This window comes from Oculina patagonica, chromosome 8 (genome assembly GCF_052425735.1).
Source record: "Oculina patagonica isolate OP01 chromosome 8, crgOcupat, whole genome shotgun sequence".
In the NCBI taxonomy this organism is placed as follows: domain Eukaryota; kingdom Metazoa; phylum Cnidaria; class Anthozoa; order Scleractinia; family Oculinidae; genus Oculina; species Oculina patagonica.
The window spans coordinates 24,177,667-24,195,455 of record NC_135765.1 but is presented as its reverse complement, the minus strand read 5'-3'; the positions used below and the strand labels follow the sequence as shown (position 1 = coordinate 24,195,455).

Genomic DNA, 17,789 nt, shown 5'->3' with positions numbered 1-17,789 from the left:
TTACTTATAAAGCTAATTCCAGTGCAATTCGTGCTGACTTACCCTACAGCCATCTGTTCTCCACTTCTGTCGTATGTCTGACCAATAAACGCAGCTTCCCATTGCCACTCTCAAAGTATAGTTCTGATCAGTACTTGGCTCATAAACAGGGACCACACTTACATTTTGACTTTGGGGTGGAATAGGTGGTGGGCTTTTTACCTCAATACAGGATCTTTTTTGTCGTCGTTGATCAAAACACGAACGTTTTTGTCTCCTATGAGGCTTCGTACTGTTGCTGTGGGTTACCACTGCTAAATAATAATTTCCAGGTTTCTTTGCAAGGAATTCCATTGGAGTTTGATAGTTGGAAGAACAACCATTTTTGAAGTCTTGATCCATTTTTGTCCAAGTACATCTTTCATTGCTGGATATAGTGGCATTAAAATCGTGTTCTTTGATGGTTGGTCGATGACCGAATCTTATGTACATGGTCAAATTTACGGATTTGTCTTCGGGTGCAATGTCAAGGTTTACTATTGTATTTTCGTAATCAACCTTTACGACATGAAAGCTAAAAGAGTTGTTCTTCGTAAAGAAATGTGACATTTTCACGGGTTGGCTTTGGTCATTAAGTGGAATTTCGATGATAACATCACTTGATAGTTGCTCTATTTCCACAACCTGTTGTTCGTCATCTTTCAAGTCCAAGGATAACACATTGGAGTCCACTCGCTCCCTCGTCTTGTCCCAGGCGAAAGGATTAAATGGTATGGATAACATCTGAAACATCATAAAAAACTGCTGTCAGTGATGAAAAACAGTTGTGATGTGCGCAATATTTGAGATGAAACAAAATCCCAGAGATAATTTTTTTTCTGTTTTCTTGTTTTCTAGCGAAATGTTTACTCGTCGGTTACTGCTAAAAATAACGAAACAATTAGGGATTTTTATCTGATATTAATACTACAGTGATAAAATTAACTATCAAGCTAACAAACCAAAGAAACAAACAAAAAAGGGAACTATTGAATTTCCAGTTTCCGTCATTCTACATCGGCTTGTTCAATGTTTGTGTTAATTCATTTCTTTTGGTTAGTAGGTTGTTTTTCTTTGCCAGTTATGACAGAACATTTATATTCCATACTTTGTACTGGGCTTGTTTTACTAGCCACATTATAAAGATAATGACAATCTGCGATTTTTGTTGTTTTGGCATATTTATGTTACTTTTCCAACAGCTGGAGGGGATAAAAATGGGGTGCACAGATGCCTGCCTGGAAAGTTAGTTTTTCAGATGATATTTGTTTTTGTTAACAGTTTCAAAAAGCATCATTACCTGAGTATCCACAAAACTATTGTTGGCGACCCGGGAGACCAGAACATTACTCTCTGCTGGTAAAACGAATTTGCCATTGTCACTTTCAATCTTTAGTCCAGCAAGTTTCGAAGGTGTATGACGTCCTAACATAAAGGCCATACCACTTGTCTGAATGGAGATAACTTCTTCATCCGGGAGTCTTGTCTCTAGTACCGCATCACTCACAGTGCTTACAAGGTGCATGCAGCGTTTAACCAAATGTTTACCCTACAGGAAGAAAGAAAATGTTTGTTGCAAATAGGAATTTGATGTCTTCAATCCGATCTATTACTTATCTGTTTATTTAGTTATTGAAGAATTAGTCAGAGTTTTTTTGGTATTGTGTGACATAAGGTTACGATACCGCGTTGTCAAAGGGTAGGGACAAGACAATTAAATATTGGACCACCCCCTAGCGTTCACGAGCTTTGCACGAGGTCACGCATCAAGCGGACACAGCTACCATTTCTTTTTCCCACCTCATCCCCTGGCCCATACCGATTTTTCTAGTCTTGCGCTTTGGTTGCCCTCACCTTTACTGAGCAAATTCATTATTTGTAAATTCAGGACAACAATAGTCACTTCGCTAATCTTGTAATGAAGTGGCTGTGAGCCTTTGATCATATCCATACATTTGTTCAATTTATATTAACAATTATAGAGGCTATGATACTTTTTGCTCAGAGCAATTGTAACTAAATCATTGTGTGTTTTTGTTTAACTTTTTGCCAAACAGACCGAGCGCGGGTAATGCAGCACTCAGCGTTATTTTTTTATGTTTCACGCTTATCGTTCCTGCAAATTGACAATGCTGTTAGTATTCCGGGCTCAGATTTGTTGAAAGGGAAAAGGAGGACGACGGCTTTTTTTGTCAGCATATAAGTAGCTGTTACTTACCTGACCAGAATCTGAGTTTCTAGAAGCAATCACTGCACCAACTTTTAGCATGTTGTTCAGACAGGAGCCAAGGTTTTCAGCTGATTTTGTAATCAATGGTATATCGACAACATTCTTAGCTTTCGCTTTGGACATCAAGAGTGACGTCATCGAGTCGATCGAAGATAGCGAGGTGACCTGAATCATATAAAAGAGAAGAATTTGTTGTTGCTCTCTAGCCCAGTAGAGTTAGTTCAAAGCATGATCAAGTGGTATTCACACAAGAATTATAAACATATCAAACTTGCAGTGACCCTAATTACTTTCGAAGCCAGTTAGCTATAAGTGTTTTATTACTCGGACTGGAAGCTTAGGGTTGTCCTTTCAGTTGCATTTAATTAATAACTCTATTTTACCCAGAATCTGATTTTTCAGGTAAGATTCTTCTTTCTATGTTATTTTGTCACATTTTCGTTCCAGTAATTTTGCGGTATTAGTAATATATAGTTAAGCAATAGACCGAAGTTTCTAGGGCTTTACTAAAAACTGGGGTTTATTGCTGTTATGAAATAACTATAGAAAACGTTCGTCAAGGAAATGGGAATCCATTTTATTTTTCGTGATCAAATGTCTTATTCTCAACAAGTTCATCGGATGACGCGGTAAACCAGTCACAGCGGCTGAAAGAAAAAAACACAGGTTCAGCTCCGCGCACAAAATTCACGAATCGACGCGACAAAAACGTTTAAAAGTTCTCTTAAAGCAATATAAGTCATAAGAAAGGCAAGGAAAAAGGCAAACTGTCACGGTACAAAATGTATTCAACGATTTTAAAGTTCTTTGAAGTGGAAATCTAGCGAATTATGGCCGGAGTCATTCATCGCGAAAGAAAAAGACTACACGAAAACTTTGCAAGTTTACAAATTTCACAGACTGACGAAGGTATTGAGAATAAAGTTTAGTTCCACAAACTCTGCTCTAGAAATTTGTTATGAATTTATTTATTCCATTTTTCTTCGTTTTCGCCGAAACACGGACTTGGCAGAAAGGACTGAAAGCACATAAAACTAACAGTTTTAGAATGCAGTTCAAGCGCGTACAAGGACTCGGCGTATCAAAATAATTCAAGAATGCTTTCATCGCGACCAATTTGATGCAGTTTTATTCCTTTCAAATAACATTTCTGAGTAAATGTTGAATGAAACGATCTCCATGTTTTAAATATTTTTTTTCTGGACCTGTTCATTCTGTTCCTTCTCATAAGGGGTTTTTTAATTTGTCTCTGCGTTTTCGTTTTTCTCTAGTTCCTTCTCTCCAACTGTGGTGGGCGGGAAAATTTATTTATGTGATCCATCCTCAGTATTAAAACTTTCATAATGATCATTTACGAGAGCCATATCCTCTGTTTTAACCGTTACATAGATCAAAAGACGACATAAAACTAACTTTTTTAATTCTTCGTCCTCATGCGTGGTCGAGCGTAGCGGTACGGCCATGTCTGGAAGCGCGAGTTTACCGGTACAATAGTGTATAGGTGTTTTGACCAATTTGACCAATCAGAGCGCGCGTAGTATCTGAGTTATTTTATAACATTCAATGAAGCGGGTCGAGGATGGCGAAGTTACGTCATATGCTTTCTTATGACGTCAAATCAGCTTGTGGATTTTTTTATCTTGTTCATGTAAGGTAAGCACAGGGCAAAATGCTTTTCAGCGGTCTTATAATAACGAAAATCCAAGTAAGCCGAGGGGATTTCCATAGTACCCACGAGTTTCCCGAGGGTTAGGGTAAAGAGTCTGTTATCAGTTTTACTTAGTTTCAACTGTTTTTTTTTTTCGTAAAGGATGTGCTAAATTACAATTCAATTTTGAGTCTCAAGAGGTCAGTAAATTGCTGGAAAATCATACCAACGGACTCTCATGGAGACTTCTGCTTTCGTCGATGACACCATTCTAAAAAAGTTACATTTCCACAACAAACGCAGACATTTACAGTGCGACACACCAGTCTCTAGCAGTGCCAAATTAATTAAAAATGTACTCACCAAGGTCTTTTCAGACACCGTTTCTGTATCTTGAGTTGCAGAACCAAGTACGGAGGAACTTTGCAAAAGATCTGGAAGGGTTTTCACTTGAAAGGTAGCAATCTTCTGCACGATCAATTCTTTAGTCTGCATAATTTTTAGATATTAACATTAGACCTATGCCATAATTTTCAGTCGGGTTAATAATTCAATTCAGGAACAGCTCCAAATACTCCCATTATCAAAAGACAATGTAGAAATTATGCCAGGAAGATACTGATGATGACAGGTTTTTACTTAACAATATTATCTGCCGCTTAAATACGATTTTTTGATAGGTAAATTTTATCATTCTACTCTTTTTTACGTAAATTTTAATAATGTTTATCAATTTGGCCTTTAGCCTCACAACGCAATTCGTAGAGCATCACATTGGTGACACATGGGAGTTCATGAAGTTTATGAGTTTAGAAGTTTCCAGGATTGCCATGAGAGACTTTACAATAGGGATATTACAGACCCAAAGCCTCTTTTGCCCTTTACCTTTGTTTTTTCGATCCGGTCCAAAGTGGAATGTCTGGAAATTGCTCGCAAAATGGTATTTGCAATTTGAACCGCTCTGTTAAGGTCATCCATCTGGTCTAAATCATCCAGATGGCTTTGAATGGTGTTAGAAGTGACGTCCTTGAATGGCCTAACCTACATGTTTATAGAAGATGAGAAAATTGAAATCGCAAGAACGACAACAACATTTTCAATAAAAACAATGACAATAATAGTTACAACAAAGGAGCCGTAACGTATTGGCGGCAAAAGTAGAATTTTTTCTGGGGTTTCTGCTATCACGGAAACATAAAATATATTTGTATACAAAACAACTGTTGGTCGCCTTCAAAATAAAAATCGATAATAAAAATGTAATTTTAAAACTAAGGTTCTCACTTTTGAAAGGTAGTAATTCAAACTTGCTTTGGAGGACGCATTAAAAGATTCAAGATTTACAGACCCTTGTAGCTATATAGCAAGGTCATGCAATACAATTGACCTTTTTAAAAGAAATATTAAAAGGCCAGGAAATTGGCTCAATGTTCAACGTACTTCCATCAAATACTTTATGGAACTGTCTCTATCAATTTATCATTATCTATAAGTTTAATGAATTAAGGCTATTTATGGAAACGAAAAACGCCTATAAAAGATTCAAGAAGAGGGTTCTTTTTGATTCCTGCAAATTCTATCTTTTAGAAATCATTTTGAATTACTGTGGTTGGTAAGTTATCACCTCCCTGAGCAGACAAGTTTACGTATGTCGTAGAGGCACCGGTGCTATCAGTCACAGTTACAGTAAAATTCAACGTGAAGTTATGTGCCATGTCTCCAGACGGCAACAGAGAAACAACTGAGGTGTTTAAGCCATAATATACCAGACGTTTCAACCCTTTGTAAAGTTGATATTGGAACTGATAGGACAAGGGAAAGTTGTAACTAGTCCAGCCACTGCAACTCAGATGGAAGTAGGTCCTCAATGAAATTCCTGACTTAGGTTCTATGGTACATGTCCCTCCTCCAGGAGGCAATGACGTTGTAAAATCGTATGCACTTATTCCGGCAAAGCCATGTGCATTTGTAACAAGTACTGCCAATCGGTAGTTTTTGCCTCCGATGAGTGAACTCTCCTTTATAACAATCCAGCTTGAATTTAGAGGTGTGCTTGTAATCAATTGTAAATCATTTCTTCTTTTCCATACAATCGGATTAGACTGGTTTCCTTGGTAGAGTATCCAGTTGTACGATGTTATGTTGGAGCACTGTGAACCTTGGCACACTGTTTCAATACTCAGTTTCACAGAAGGGACTAATTTTGGACCGCAATTTATTAGGCATCTACAAACCAAATAAAACAGTTTATTTACACTTTTAATCAAAGGGACAATTAACAAACCAAATTACTGTTGGTTGGTTGGTTTTTTAAATCCGGACCCTAAATACGTCATTTTCCATAACTTTTTTTGGCAGACCTGTCCGTTTGCTCATTTTAAGCGGTAAATTATCATATCAAATGATATGTTTTGCGACTTTTACTTTTCTCGTTTTTTTAAAATTAAAATGAAAAACTCTTTCACTAGTAAAACTGATACGTTTTTCTCAATATGCAGTCGTGCTTTCCTTAAAAAAAACTATTTCGACAGCCCAAAAAATAAATACCTATTCGTGCGACACATTCCCGGTGGGAGTCAGGGGTGTAAACGTCGGGGAAATCTCCTAAAGTTTATTGACATAATAGAATCACTCAATCCAATTACAGCGCCCACGACTCGCCAGTTAAAATAGTTTTATTACATTACTACTGCCATTAGTGGCTAATCAGGAGTATAAGGCTGATACATATAAAATACGAAGTTTCATACCTTTGATATATTCTAGGTGGATCTCCTTTAACAAGATGAACAACTTGAATCGCGCTTGCAGTGCGATAACCTTTGGCTACGGTCAAAGTGAAAACAAATGTCTCACTGCCGTTTGTCGCATTAGTGTTGATCGAAATGATGCGACCAAATGTAACCTTTTTATTTTGCATGGCTGATAAATTTACTGGTGGAAACGAGCTTTGTTTTAACAAATGGAGACTAGACTTGTTGTTTCTTGGTATGCTGCCGTAACGCCAAGTAAAGTTCATCCCTTTGTTATCACCAGTTTCGGGGTCATAGGATAGCGAGCCGTTCATCGTAATGTTTTCGGTCAATCCTCGGATGACTTCGGCCCCTCCGTAGATGATCGCCACCAGGTTTTGTCGCCTTTTACACAGACTTCCATCTACAAACGTAATAAAGGACAAAAATAAAAAATGTATCTGCCAAAATGCAGGTCAACAAATTAAAAATGCTTTGGATTAAGTGATGTTAACTTTTAAATCCTTGATTTTCTTGTCACACTAGTTCCAAATGAATGAATGAATGAATGAATGAATGAATGAATGAATGAATGAATGAATGAATGAATGAATGAATGAATGAATGAATGAATGAATGAATGAATGAATGAATGAATGAATGAATGAATGATTTGTAAAGATAAGGGGGGTGTAGGATCTCAACAGATAGTGTAGATAGACCAATTCTTCCTCTAAACTAAACTAAATCAGGAGCAAGTGAAAAAATGAGAAAATTAAGGGGTGGGAGGAAATTAGCGAAAATAAAGTGTATAAAAAAACTAAAATCAAATTTGCAACCCTTCTATCCTCCCCTTCCAAAAGAGATAGTGTTTTACCAAAGCAATTTATGGAGATAAAACGGCTTTTATTCAGCAATTCAGTTAACTTCAGCATGATAACTGATAAATGAGGAGTTAAAACAAGCGATTCGCCCTCGGTCTCAAAACAATATCCTTTTTGTCATCACTTGCAAATAAATAATATTAGTTTTTTACCAACCTGTATAGCTAAGTTTGTTGCAAAAGTCAGAGTTGCAAGAGGAGGTATCACAACATTCTAGTAAATTAGAGCTCATTCCTTCCATACAACTTCTCTGTAGCTTTTCGCAGTTTTGTTTAGTATTGCACCCCATCACGAAATTTTCCATGCTACTGTTTACTCTCTGGTAACGCCAAAAACATCGGTCCTCGTATACTTTACACACAACTTGGGCGCTGCTGTTTTTGGATACCACTTCATCGCGGCATTTTTGGCCTGAGCCGAGACAACTATAGCACTTCAGTGGTCGGGCTGCAAGCGAAGTATTGGAGAAAACAAAGACAAAACGTATTGTTAACAGCACAACAAATTTTTATGAAAAGTTATGATAAGACTATAAAAGTATTAGCGTGGTTAGGCAAAGTGGGCCAGCTGGAAAATCTGGACTGGACTCTGGACGTTAATACTTTATTTTTATTCAATTATTAAACTATTTTAGTTATTTAACAAAGTTAATATTGAACTAACCATCTAATTTTATTCCATTATTAGAAAAAATGTCAAATAATCTCCGAATTCTTGCAAAATCATGAATAGATTTTTAATCCTCGCTTAGGCCATAAAGTAAAATAAAACCGGAAAGTTAGAAAAGACTAGAAAACATATAAATAAAAGAGACAAGTTATATTTTATTAGTTTTAGTGTAAGAAAGAAAACAGACGTCAACGCAGTGTGAACAATTCGTGACCTTACTGGCGGCGAAGTATCCTATATGGTAACCGTTTGTACGCTTCAATAAAACGCAAAAAAGGAAATAATGCTACACCAGGCGACGCAAGCTCTCTCTTTTCCTCAGACTTACAACGCCAGCTGAATTTTGTTACTCACCCAAATGAGTTGGTAAAAATTAAGGCGAAAAAAATTGACGGTCAACTTCAACGTAGTTTCAGAAGCCTTTAAGAAGGGAGAAGCCACGAGCCAAGCGGCCCACACTGCCGGAGCTTATCCCGGTTTCCGTAGCATTAAGCGGCTAGGAATATTTCTACCCCCATGAATGGGATGCTAGTCCATTGCAGGGTCCCCCCCCCCAGCATTATGTCGCCGGTACCCATTTATACACCTGGGTGGAGAGAAGATATTACAATAATATTTTTATCCTCGTAATGTAATGTCGGAAACAACAACAGCAGCAACAACAACAACAAAGGCGACAATAATGACCAAAAAATTAACAGCAACAGCAACGGAAATAATAATAAAAAAAAAACATAAAAATTACTTACATCCTGAAATTAATAAAAGGTACACACTCGTAAACATAACTATCTTTACATACCTTTTACTTTGATGAAGGTGTAATCTGTCACATTGTACGATTTGATATTTCGCCACAACACCTCAAGAACACAAGTGTAATTCCCTTCATCACTTTCAACAACTTTTTCGCGAATGAGGGGAAGGACTGGGTCAACCAGATCTGTCTTACCATACAAGACCACTCCATTTTTTAACCATGATATCCTCTTCAGTCTTGCGAAGGCAGGGTGACCTCTGTCAGTTACGTTGCAGGTTATTGTGACATTATCATCGTGTTCCAGGACAACGGATTCAGAGACAACAATTTGGGGAATTTCTGATCCTATACGATTGCCATAATTAAATCAACAAGAAAATAAATACATTATTTGCTGCAAATAAAATTTTAGGCGACAATTTAGCCATTATTGTAATGTAGAGGGAGGCTGGGAACATGGAATCGAGGGTGCTGATTTGAATTTTGAATTAAAGATGGCGTCTACAACTAATGTCGCATTTATGGATCGACGTATAATTGATGTCGCGTTCTTAAATTTCGTTGACACACATTTTTTTCATCAATCTTCCTCCTTCCCATTCCTGCCTCTTTCATGTTCTATGCTGTTTAATATTCTAGCGGTTGATTGCCCTCACCTTCGCCGGCAGTACATGTTTAATGAAAGTTTGAGTTCGTATTTTGTATTGATGTTCATAGTTTAATAAACCAGCTATGCTTTTTGTATTGTCTTTACGAACGGAGCACAGCCACGTTTCATTCTGATTAAGGTTTGATATTTTGTGGGCAAATTGGAGCATTAATAAAGTTTCTAATTTTAATTGTAATCTCCATATTCCACATTTTCACCACGAGTTTCAACACGTGTTGAAAACATTTAAAATAGTAACAACAAAAAATGCATTTAACTTATATGGCCCCCGTGGGGCTCATTTCTTTTTAAAACTAATTGAATCTTTGGCCAAAGAATGCGACTTTACTTAATGGCAGCGCTTTCATTTCTAGAAGTTTTACTGTCCCGAGCAATTAATTTTACATTTAGTCTTGTTGAATGTAAACAAGTTGAATACATCATAAATCGGGGTGGGTGGTGGGGTGGTGTGTGGGAGGGGGGCGGTGGAGGGAGTGTTGGGGTTGTTAGGAGCCGGTGAAGCCTGGAGCTCGAAATGGAGCCCTGAAGCCCATAAAATACCTTCTTACAAGACTTCTTGGATCGACAAAGTGCCTACTCGATAAACAATCAACAATACATCCTTCTGACCTTTACTATTCCCAGAGGTCTGTTAAACGGCCGATATTAAACCTATGCAAAACAAGGAAACTAGGAACTCCCTAATAATAATAGACCAACATTCTTGCCACATGCATTGGCAAAGGTGTGCGAGAGAGTTGTATATAATCAGTTTGTCATCTATCTAACAATCAAGCAGAGGCAAACAACAAAAAGAAAACGGCGGAAAAAATGTTACTCCACTTAAACGTCATTTCTTCATACGACTGATACAGTTCCTTAATAAGGAATTGATAATAAGGACTAAACTGCCTGTGTGCTCTAAGATATGAGCAAAGTTTTCGATAACGTTGACAACCAAATATTTCCCTTTTAACAACAATATGTTGGCGCCTTGAATAGCGAGCTGCAATGGTTTAACCCCTAACTCTCAAACAGATACCAATTTGTACGAGACACCCTTGTTTCTGATCCACCACCAGTTGAAAACAGCGTCCCCAGGGTATTATCCTGGGCCCTTTGTCATCAAGTATATATCTGACCGATTTTCCAAGAACCTGGCGCCCAAGGCCCGAAACAGCCCGGGCCGAGTACAAGTCCCCAGCCCGGCCCCCCAGGCCAGAAGGTTGTCACCCCAGGAGCCCAGCTGGCAGCTGCAGCACACAAAATTGCTCAAAGGGGCCAGAACCTGGCTAGGCCCAGCAGTCAAAAGTGACACCCTCCCCTCCCCCAGCTTTTGACGGCTACCCGACAGCTGGACACCAGCAGATAGCCCAGTGCCTGGGCAAGGTCCCCATACCATGGTTGACATTAAGCTCCCTCAAGTTAAGGTTGCTGGCTTAGGCTTGAACTCTGGCTTCGCCCAAGTTCAAGCGAAAAACTGGCAGCCAGGTTTCTGCGAATTCTCTGAGATATCAGGCCCAGAAAGGCTCCAGGAAGCCAATTTCACTAGCCGGGGGCCCAGACATGCAGCCAAAGTGCAACCCAGGAGTTTGGGGCGCCAGTCGGTAGCTTTTGGGCCCCTAATATCTGACCGATTTTCCAAGAACCTGGCGCCCAAGGCCCAAAACAGCCCGGGGCGAGCACAAGTCCCCAGCCCTCCCCCCAGGATAGAAGGTTGTCACCCCAGGAGCCCAGCTGGCAGCTGAAACACCGGCAGGGTGCTTTCTACACAGGAAACCCTGGACCGGTGTCATTCAAAATATTCATAGACTACACAGGTGCACTCAAAGTTCACACAAAATTGCTCAAAGGGGCCAGAACCTAGCTAGGCCTAGCGGTCAAAAGTGACACCCTCCCCTCCCCCCACTGCCTGGGGAAAAAAAACGATGGCAGACTGATGGGGACCTTGCCCAGTGCCTGGGCAAGGTCCCCATACCATGGTTGACATAAAGCCCCCTCAAGTTAAGGTTGCTGGCTAGGCTAGTTCAAGCGAACACTGGACTGTTGAAGAGTTCAACGATGATCTCCTTTAGGTGTTGGTTATAACTGAATACAGACAAGCCAAACTTTCTGGGAGCCGACAAATCATTTAAAAACTTCACGAGTGTCGTTTGTCTGTGTTTGGAGTGAACATCTTCCTCATGTATGCAATCAGCCAAAAGCGCAATCCCGGATCAATAATTGCCTTTTGATGATCATAGCCTTGCGCAAACTAATCACGTCAAACATTGCATTGTCAAAAGTTTAGTGTTTAGCGTAATAAATGCCCTACTTTACTGTTCAAACTTTTGGGCAAATTGAAGGCTGTACAAACTTTGCTTTCCAAATTATCATGGCGCAAGGAAATTTGATTATGTAACTTCTCTCTTAAAAAGTCTCTCTTCGCCCTCTGCGAAGAACCAATATTATTATCACCAAGGTATTATGAAATGCTTAGTCATTTTTTATTCATTTTTAGTCAATTATTGTTTAGTTATATTTTTATCGTTTTTTTGTCATGCAACTGTGTTCTGATAACTTTAACGTTAATTGATCATTCCTAAATAGCCCCATTGTGGCGAGGTGACAATTTATGAAAGGATGTATGTGTGTTGATATTGCAGACAGGTGCCTTATTAGATAGAGTGAATTACTTCAAATCAGACATCTGTTAGACTCCTACAAAATGAATAAATTGGATGTTTTAACCCTCGGACGTACAAGCAAATTCATACCCCACCATCATACAAGGGGCGGGGGGGTTGGGTGGAAGGAAACCCTCCCGGAGTTTTCATTCTATTAAAGCGCAGCGAAATAATTTTGCACTGAGTAGAAAGCCCGTAGCTTACGCTGTGACATCATATGACGTCACGTGACGTCATTGAAGCCACCATCTTGGATCCGCCATCTTGGATTCCAACATTTTCTTAGAAAGTTACAAAATAATGGAAATTGATGCAAAATCAAGCCAGAATGCTTGTGAAATGCAAAAATAAACAACTCGTGCCATTCTGATACGAAAAAACTGGAAAAATAAAGAAAAATGTAAAAAGGACAATTTTTGGCAAGACCTGCCATGGCAACGTCAAATATCATGGTCACATGGTTGACTATCAAAATGTCCGCAAGGAATGGATGAACAGCTGCTAAAAGTTTCAGCATTCTAGAGTAAATCCCTTTTTCTCAAAATTTTGAAAAACCTTCGGAGAGGTGGCATCCACCCCCCCCCCCCCCCTCTTGTACGTCCGAGGGTTAAACACGCTTTCACAACGTATTAACTATAAATTACGCGTGGTGTATCAATAAAGTTACGTCGTTTTCATGTTCAGAAATTGCCATGATCAGCCATGTTAATAATGAGATGGAATATAGTGGGGTAAATTCTGAAGATCAAACAGATATAGCAGAAATGCTAAACTCCTTTTTCACAGAAGTTGGGCCAAGCCTTAGTGGAGACGTAACAGAAGTTGATAAATCCTTCGACGAATTTCTTACCGCAACTGATAAAAATTTTGTTTTTGAAAAAACAACACCTACACGTGTTTTTGCACTACAATCAAAGCTTTGTAGGTCAAAGGCAACAGGATTAGATAATATTTCAGCGAAACTTCTAAGGGAATGTCCTGATTTACTGGCGGAATCTCTCACTCATATATTTAATCAATCCCTAATGACCGGTATCTTTCCCGATGAGTGGAAATCTGCCAGAGTCACTCCATTGTATAAACATTCTGGGAAACCTTCTGATCCGACGAATTATCGGCCAATATCAGTAATTCCAGTTGTGGCCAAAGTCTTTGAACGGATAATCTACGATCAACTTTATCATTATTTAACAAAAACCAACTTTCTCTCGTGCCATCAATTTGGTTTTCGATCTCTGCATTCCACGCTCACCGCACTTATCGAAGCTACAGATAGCTGGGCCTTGGATATAGACCGTGGTCTTGTTAATGTTGTAGTCTTTTTAAATCTCAAAAAGGCATTTGATACAGTAGATCACGATATTTTGTTGCGAAAATTGCAATACTATGGGATTTGTTGGACCAGTCATCAATGGTTTGCTTCTTATTTAGATAATCGAACACAGATTTGTCATATTAATTCTTGTAAGTCAACTCCGAAATGTCTAAGATGTGGTGTTCCCCAGGGAACAATTTTGGGACCTCTTCTGTTTTTGATATATATTAATGACTTACCACACTGTCTGACATATTCGGAACCCAGAATGTACGCAGATGATACTAGCCTAACACTTGCTAGCACTGACATTGAGCATATAAATTATCGCCTTAATCACGACCTGAGAAATGTGTACGAATGGCTGTCTGCTAACAAGCTTACTCTAAATATGACGAAAACAGAGTTTATGCTTATTGCATCAAGGCAGAGGTTATCACAATTTACGGAAAGTCCCTTTCTTACTATAAATGAGAACGCAATAGAACAAGTAGCCTCCGCTAAATCCCTCGGAGTTTATGTTGATCAAAATACAAACTGGGAGTGTCATATTGAAAACATTTCTAAGAAGATAGCTTGTGCCATTGGTGCAATTAAACGAATTTGGCATCTCACTCCATTTAATATTTTAATCAAAGTTTATAATAGCCTTATTCCACCACAATTTGATTATTGCAACGTAGTGTGGGGAAGCTGTAACAAGGGTCTTTCTGAAAAACTGCAAAGGCTTCAAAACCGCGCAGCTCGTACCCTAATGTCTGCCAGCTATGATAGTAATTTAGATGATTTGTTCCGGACACTGGGGTGGCGAAGACTCTATTATCAAAGATTGGAACAGAAGTCTATCCTAATGTATAAAACATTACATGGTATGACTCCTGATTATCTGAGATCGAGATTCGTATATCGTGACGATGTTAGTGCTTATCGTTTAAGGAATACCGAAAACAAATTAGTTCTTCCACAACCTCGAACTGATTATCTCAAGAAAAGTTTTTCGTACAGCGGAGCTCAGTTGTGGAACAACTTACCTATAGACCTAAGACAAGCATCTTCACTGGCCGATTTCAAATCTAAATTAAGTCGGCACGGTGCAATATCTAAATTTTAAGTAAATTTTAGACACGGCCTCCATGAAAAGCAGACTTTTCTTTTTTTTTTGTTATTTGAATTTGTTGTTATTAAATTTTTGTAGTTAGTTAGATAGGTAGATAGTTCAGTAACTTAATTGACTGATGGAAAAACCGTGTATAAATAAAGTTATCTTATCTTATCTTATCTTATGCTAAAGAGGGGGGGGGGGACAGTAGAGATTCACACTAATAACATTATTGAAATATTTTCCAAGTCGGAACTTTAACTGCAGGCCTGGATCGGTCAGGGCACTTACTTTGTATGACAATGACGCCGAAGCCATGCCGCGCTCTTGCTACTGGATCACCCACTGCAAAAGCGTGGCACTCATAAGACCCTAAAGCCCCATAAATGCCGTCATCCTCCATCGTAATGTTTCGGAAGTGCAGAGTGACAAAAATCTTCGTTTTGTTATCTGCAGGTGAAAGAGATTAGCTTCAAGTTAGGTAGTGTCCAGTAGCGTTGTCTTGTTTTAATTACTTTAATATAAAAGTGATATTCGCTTATCGGAGCAGATAAAGTACGCGGAGAAATAATTGGTAAATAAACCTCTTTAGGCGGCGTGTGTATTTGACAACTATTACACGAGCGCGCGTTGGATATGAGATGGTAGATAACCAACTCGGCGCTACGCGCCTCGTTGGCTATAACGATCTCATATCCAACAACAACGAGTGGAATAATAGTTTTATTAAAAACGCCCTAAGAATTGTAATATTTGAGCTCCCCAGCTGTTTTTGTTGACGCGTATTCGCTACTGTTTTCGTGGTGAATGGCATATGAGCTCATATACCATTGCCTGTTAACCAAGCAAAACTCAGGAATAGCAATATACCATTGCTAGTTTTTAATAAGAGCTCGTTTTTTAGGCGCATTTAAAAACTCAATGCGTTTACATTTCTATATTAAAAAATCGGTTAGTTTAAACTAATATAATGTAATAATTTCCTAAGACAGAAATAACAGTTGTCCTGCACCGATTCAAAGCGGCTCTCTGATTGGCTGATTTTGGCTGATTTTATAAATTTTGTACCGAGACGTACCGAACCAATCACACGCGAGCTTTGGTTGTGCAGTCAAAGTTGGTCGGCGAAACGGTTGCTGTTATTTAGGTATGTTCGTCTGTTCGACGAGAAGCATCGTTTTGTACGATATTTCAGTTGAGATTGTCAGTTTTGTAAGCTTTGGATGTTTTCTTGTTATTGTGTTTGCACTGTTTGAGTTATATCGTGTTGTTTATGGTACACTAGGTACGCCCGGTACGGCCAGTACCAGAAGTGGCGCTAGCTGCTCTGGCAAAGTTTGCGGCATTCACAACATTCACAGAGCTACGTATTGTAAGAATGTTGAATAGAAAAACTAATGTGCGAGCAGTAAAACAGTCACTTTGAACTTCAAAACGTCGCTCTTGATGGAAAAATGCCCAAGATTGTTTTAGAGCATCCTCGGAGACCCAGGGGCAGTTAGTGGAGGCGACGGGCAGCTTATCGGGACGACGGGATTTTCCGGCGAAAGTTTACAACAAGAGCGTAACAGCCCCTGGGCACTTTGTCTTACCGAACCAGTTCCAGAAGCGTTTGAACTCCTTCGTCCTGATTGGCCAGAAAAAATATTCTTCTGGCCAATCAGCGAGGAGAACCAGCCAAGAGACTCTGATGTCTTCTTATTTACACGAAGTAGTATTCTCCTTCGATCGACGAAGTTGCTTGGCCAGTGAAACGGAGAGATTATTTTGGTGAACGGTTTCAGAAAAAATTCAACGAAGCGTAAGAAATCACCAAATGAAAGCTAGGCGCAAGGAAACAAATACCCATCGCCAAATTTTCACGGCAGCCTTTTTGAAGGTATGGTGAATTTTTCTAGCTAAAACAGGATACACGACTTCCACTTTCAATTGCAACGTTGGTTGCTTGTCGAGTAGACAATGTTACATAATTTTTTTTCGATCGTTGAACGACTTCTGAAACTTTCCATGATTTGGGAATCTTCGATGCAAGGGCCACGCAACTATATCGATCGAACGTGGGAACGATCGGCGAGTTGGACTGCTCGCAGTTTGCTTCCTTGTTTTCGCGTCCAACTGAATCACTCTCATTTTCGCACGCTACGGGTTTGAGGTGAATAGCGTTTCAAAGCGTACATTCGAACATATCTCACGGGTCTGCACCATCATCTCTTCAAGCACTTTTTTTAAAATCAAACGAAGTTCACCGATACAACACAATATCTGCAGCAAAAGGTAACTTCTTTCAAAAAGATGCAAAGTTGGAAATTCAAAAGCGTTCCTTTTCTCGTTTCCGAATAACATTGCACTGGCCTTACGAGACAAACCTGAGACAGTTTACCGAAAAACAATTCATGACTCAATGCTCAATTTACTTTCAGCTGAGGATGACTATGTTGAAATCAATAAAATTATTGACTTTGTAAATATATTTATTTATTTTCTCTTTTTCATTTTCTTCGTCACCTCCAGCCTCGAATAGCTAGGCTAATTGCGGGAGGTGAAAAATATTGTAAATAATTTGATTGCCTAAATAAAGTTTTGTTGTTGTTGTTGTTGTTGTTGTTGATCTCTGTGGACAAGCTTAAAGCGAAGCAAAGGCTCATCATTGAGAAAAGCAATTGTGGCGAAAAGAGATGTTTTTGGGCAATTGCCTACGGGCTACAGAAGGAGCTTAGCCTTTCAACTTTTGCTTGGAGTATTGAAATCGTTAAATCGTTCACAAGGGTATGAATTCCCTGCCAATCCGTTGGTTATTGTTGTTTCACCTCCTGTTTCAATTGTCGAAGACCAGGTAAAGTTTTTCCAAAACTTATCACTTTCTATTGTAGATACGTTGACGACACACTTCTCTTGATAAAACCTGACACAATCGACATCATTCTAGAACTTTTCCACAAGTTTGACAAGAACATCCGCTTTACTTATGACCTCTTTGAAAATACCATTCCGCACTTTCTGGATATCAACATTTTAACTAACGGCATCGGAATCTACCGTAAGGACACCTTTACAGGCCAATACACAAACTTTGACTGTTTTGTCCCATGGCGCCAGAAAATTTCTTGGATTAAAGCCCT

General features: G+C 39.0%; 1 protein-coding gene across 1 annotated transcript in view; it reads right to left on the bottom strand.

Moving 5' to 3' along the window:
- Window positions 1-256: 256 nt before the first annotated feature.
- The window catches only part of LOC144664222 (sperm receptor for egg jelly-like), a 57,856-nt gene continuing 40,323 nt past the window's right edge, over window positions 257-17,789 (bottom strand). Inside the window, exons 4-14 of the mRNA XM_078525331.1 lie at window positions 14,962-15,120; window positions 8,984-9,286; window positions 7,669-7,959; window positions 6,647-7,052; window positions 5,501-6,122; window positions 4,782-4,937; window positions 4,260-4,385; window positions 2,237-2,413; window positions 1,319-1,567; window positions 484-762; window positions 257-397 (exon numbers count right to left, since the gene is read on the bottom strand). Of these exons, the coding sequence (XP_078381457.1) occupies window positions 257-397; window positions 484-762; window positions 1,319-1,567; window positions 2,237-2,413; window positions 4,260-4,385; window positions 4,782-4,937; window positions 5,501-6,122; window positions 6,647-7,052; window positions 7,669-7,959; window positions 8,984-9,286; window positions 14,962-15,120 (2,909 nt within the window). The remainder of the gene's footprint in view (window positions 398-483; window positions 763-1,318; window positions 1,568-2,236; window positions 2,414-4,259; window positions 4,386-4,781; window positions 4,938-5,500; window positions 6,123-6,646; window positions 7,053-7,668; window positions 7,960-8,983; window positions 9,287-14,961; window positions 15,121-17,789) is intronic.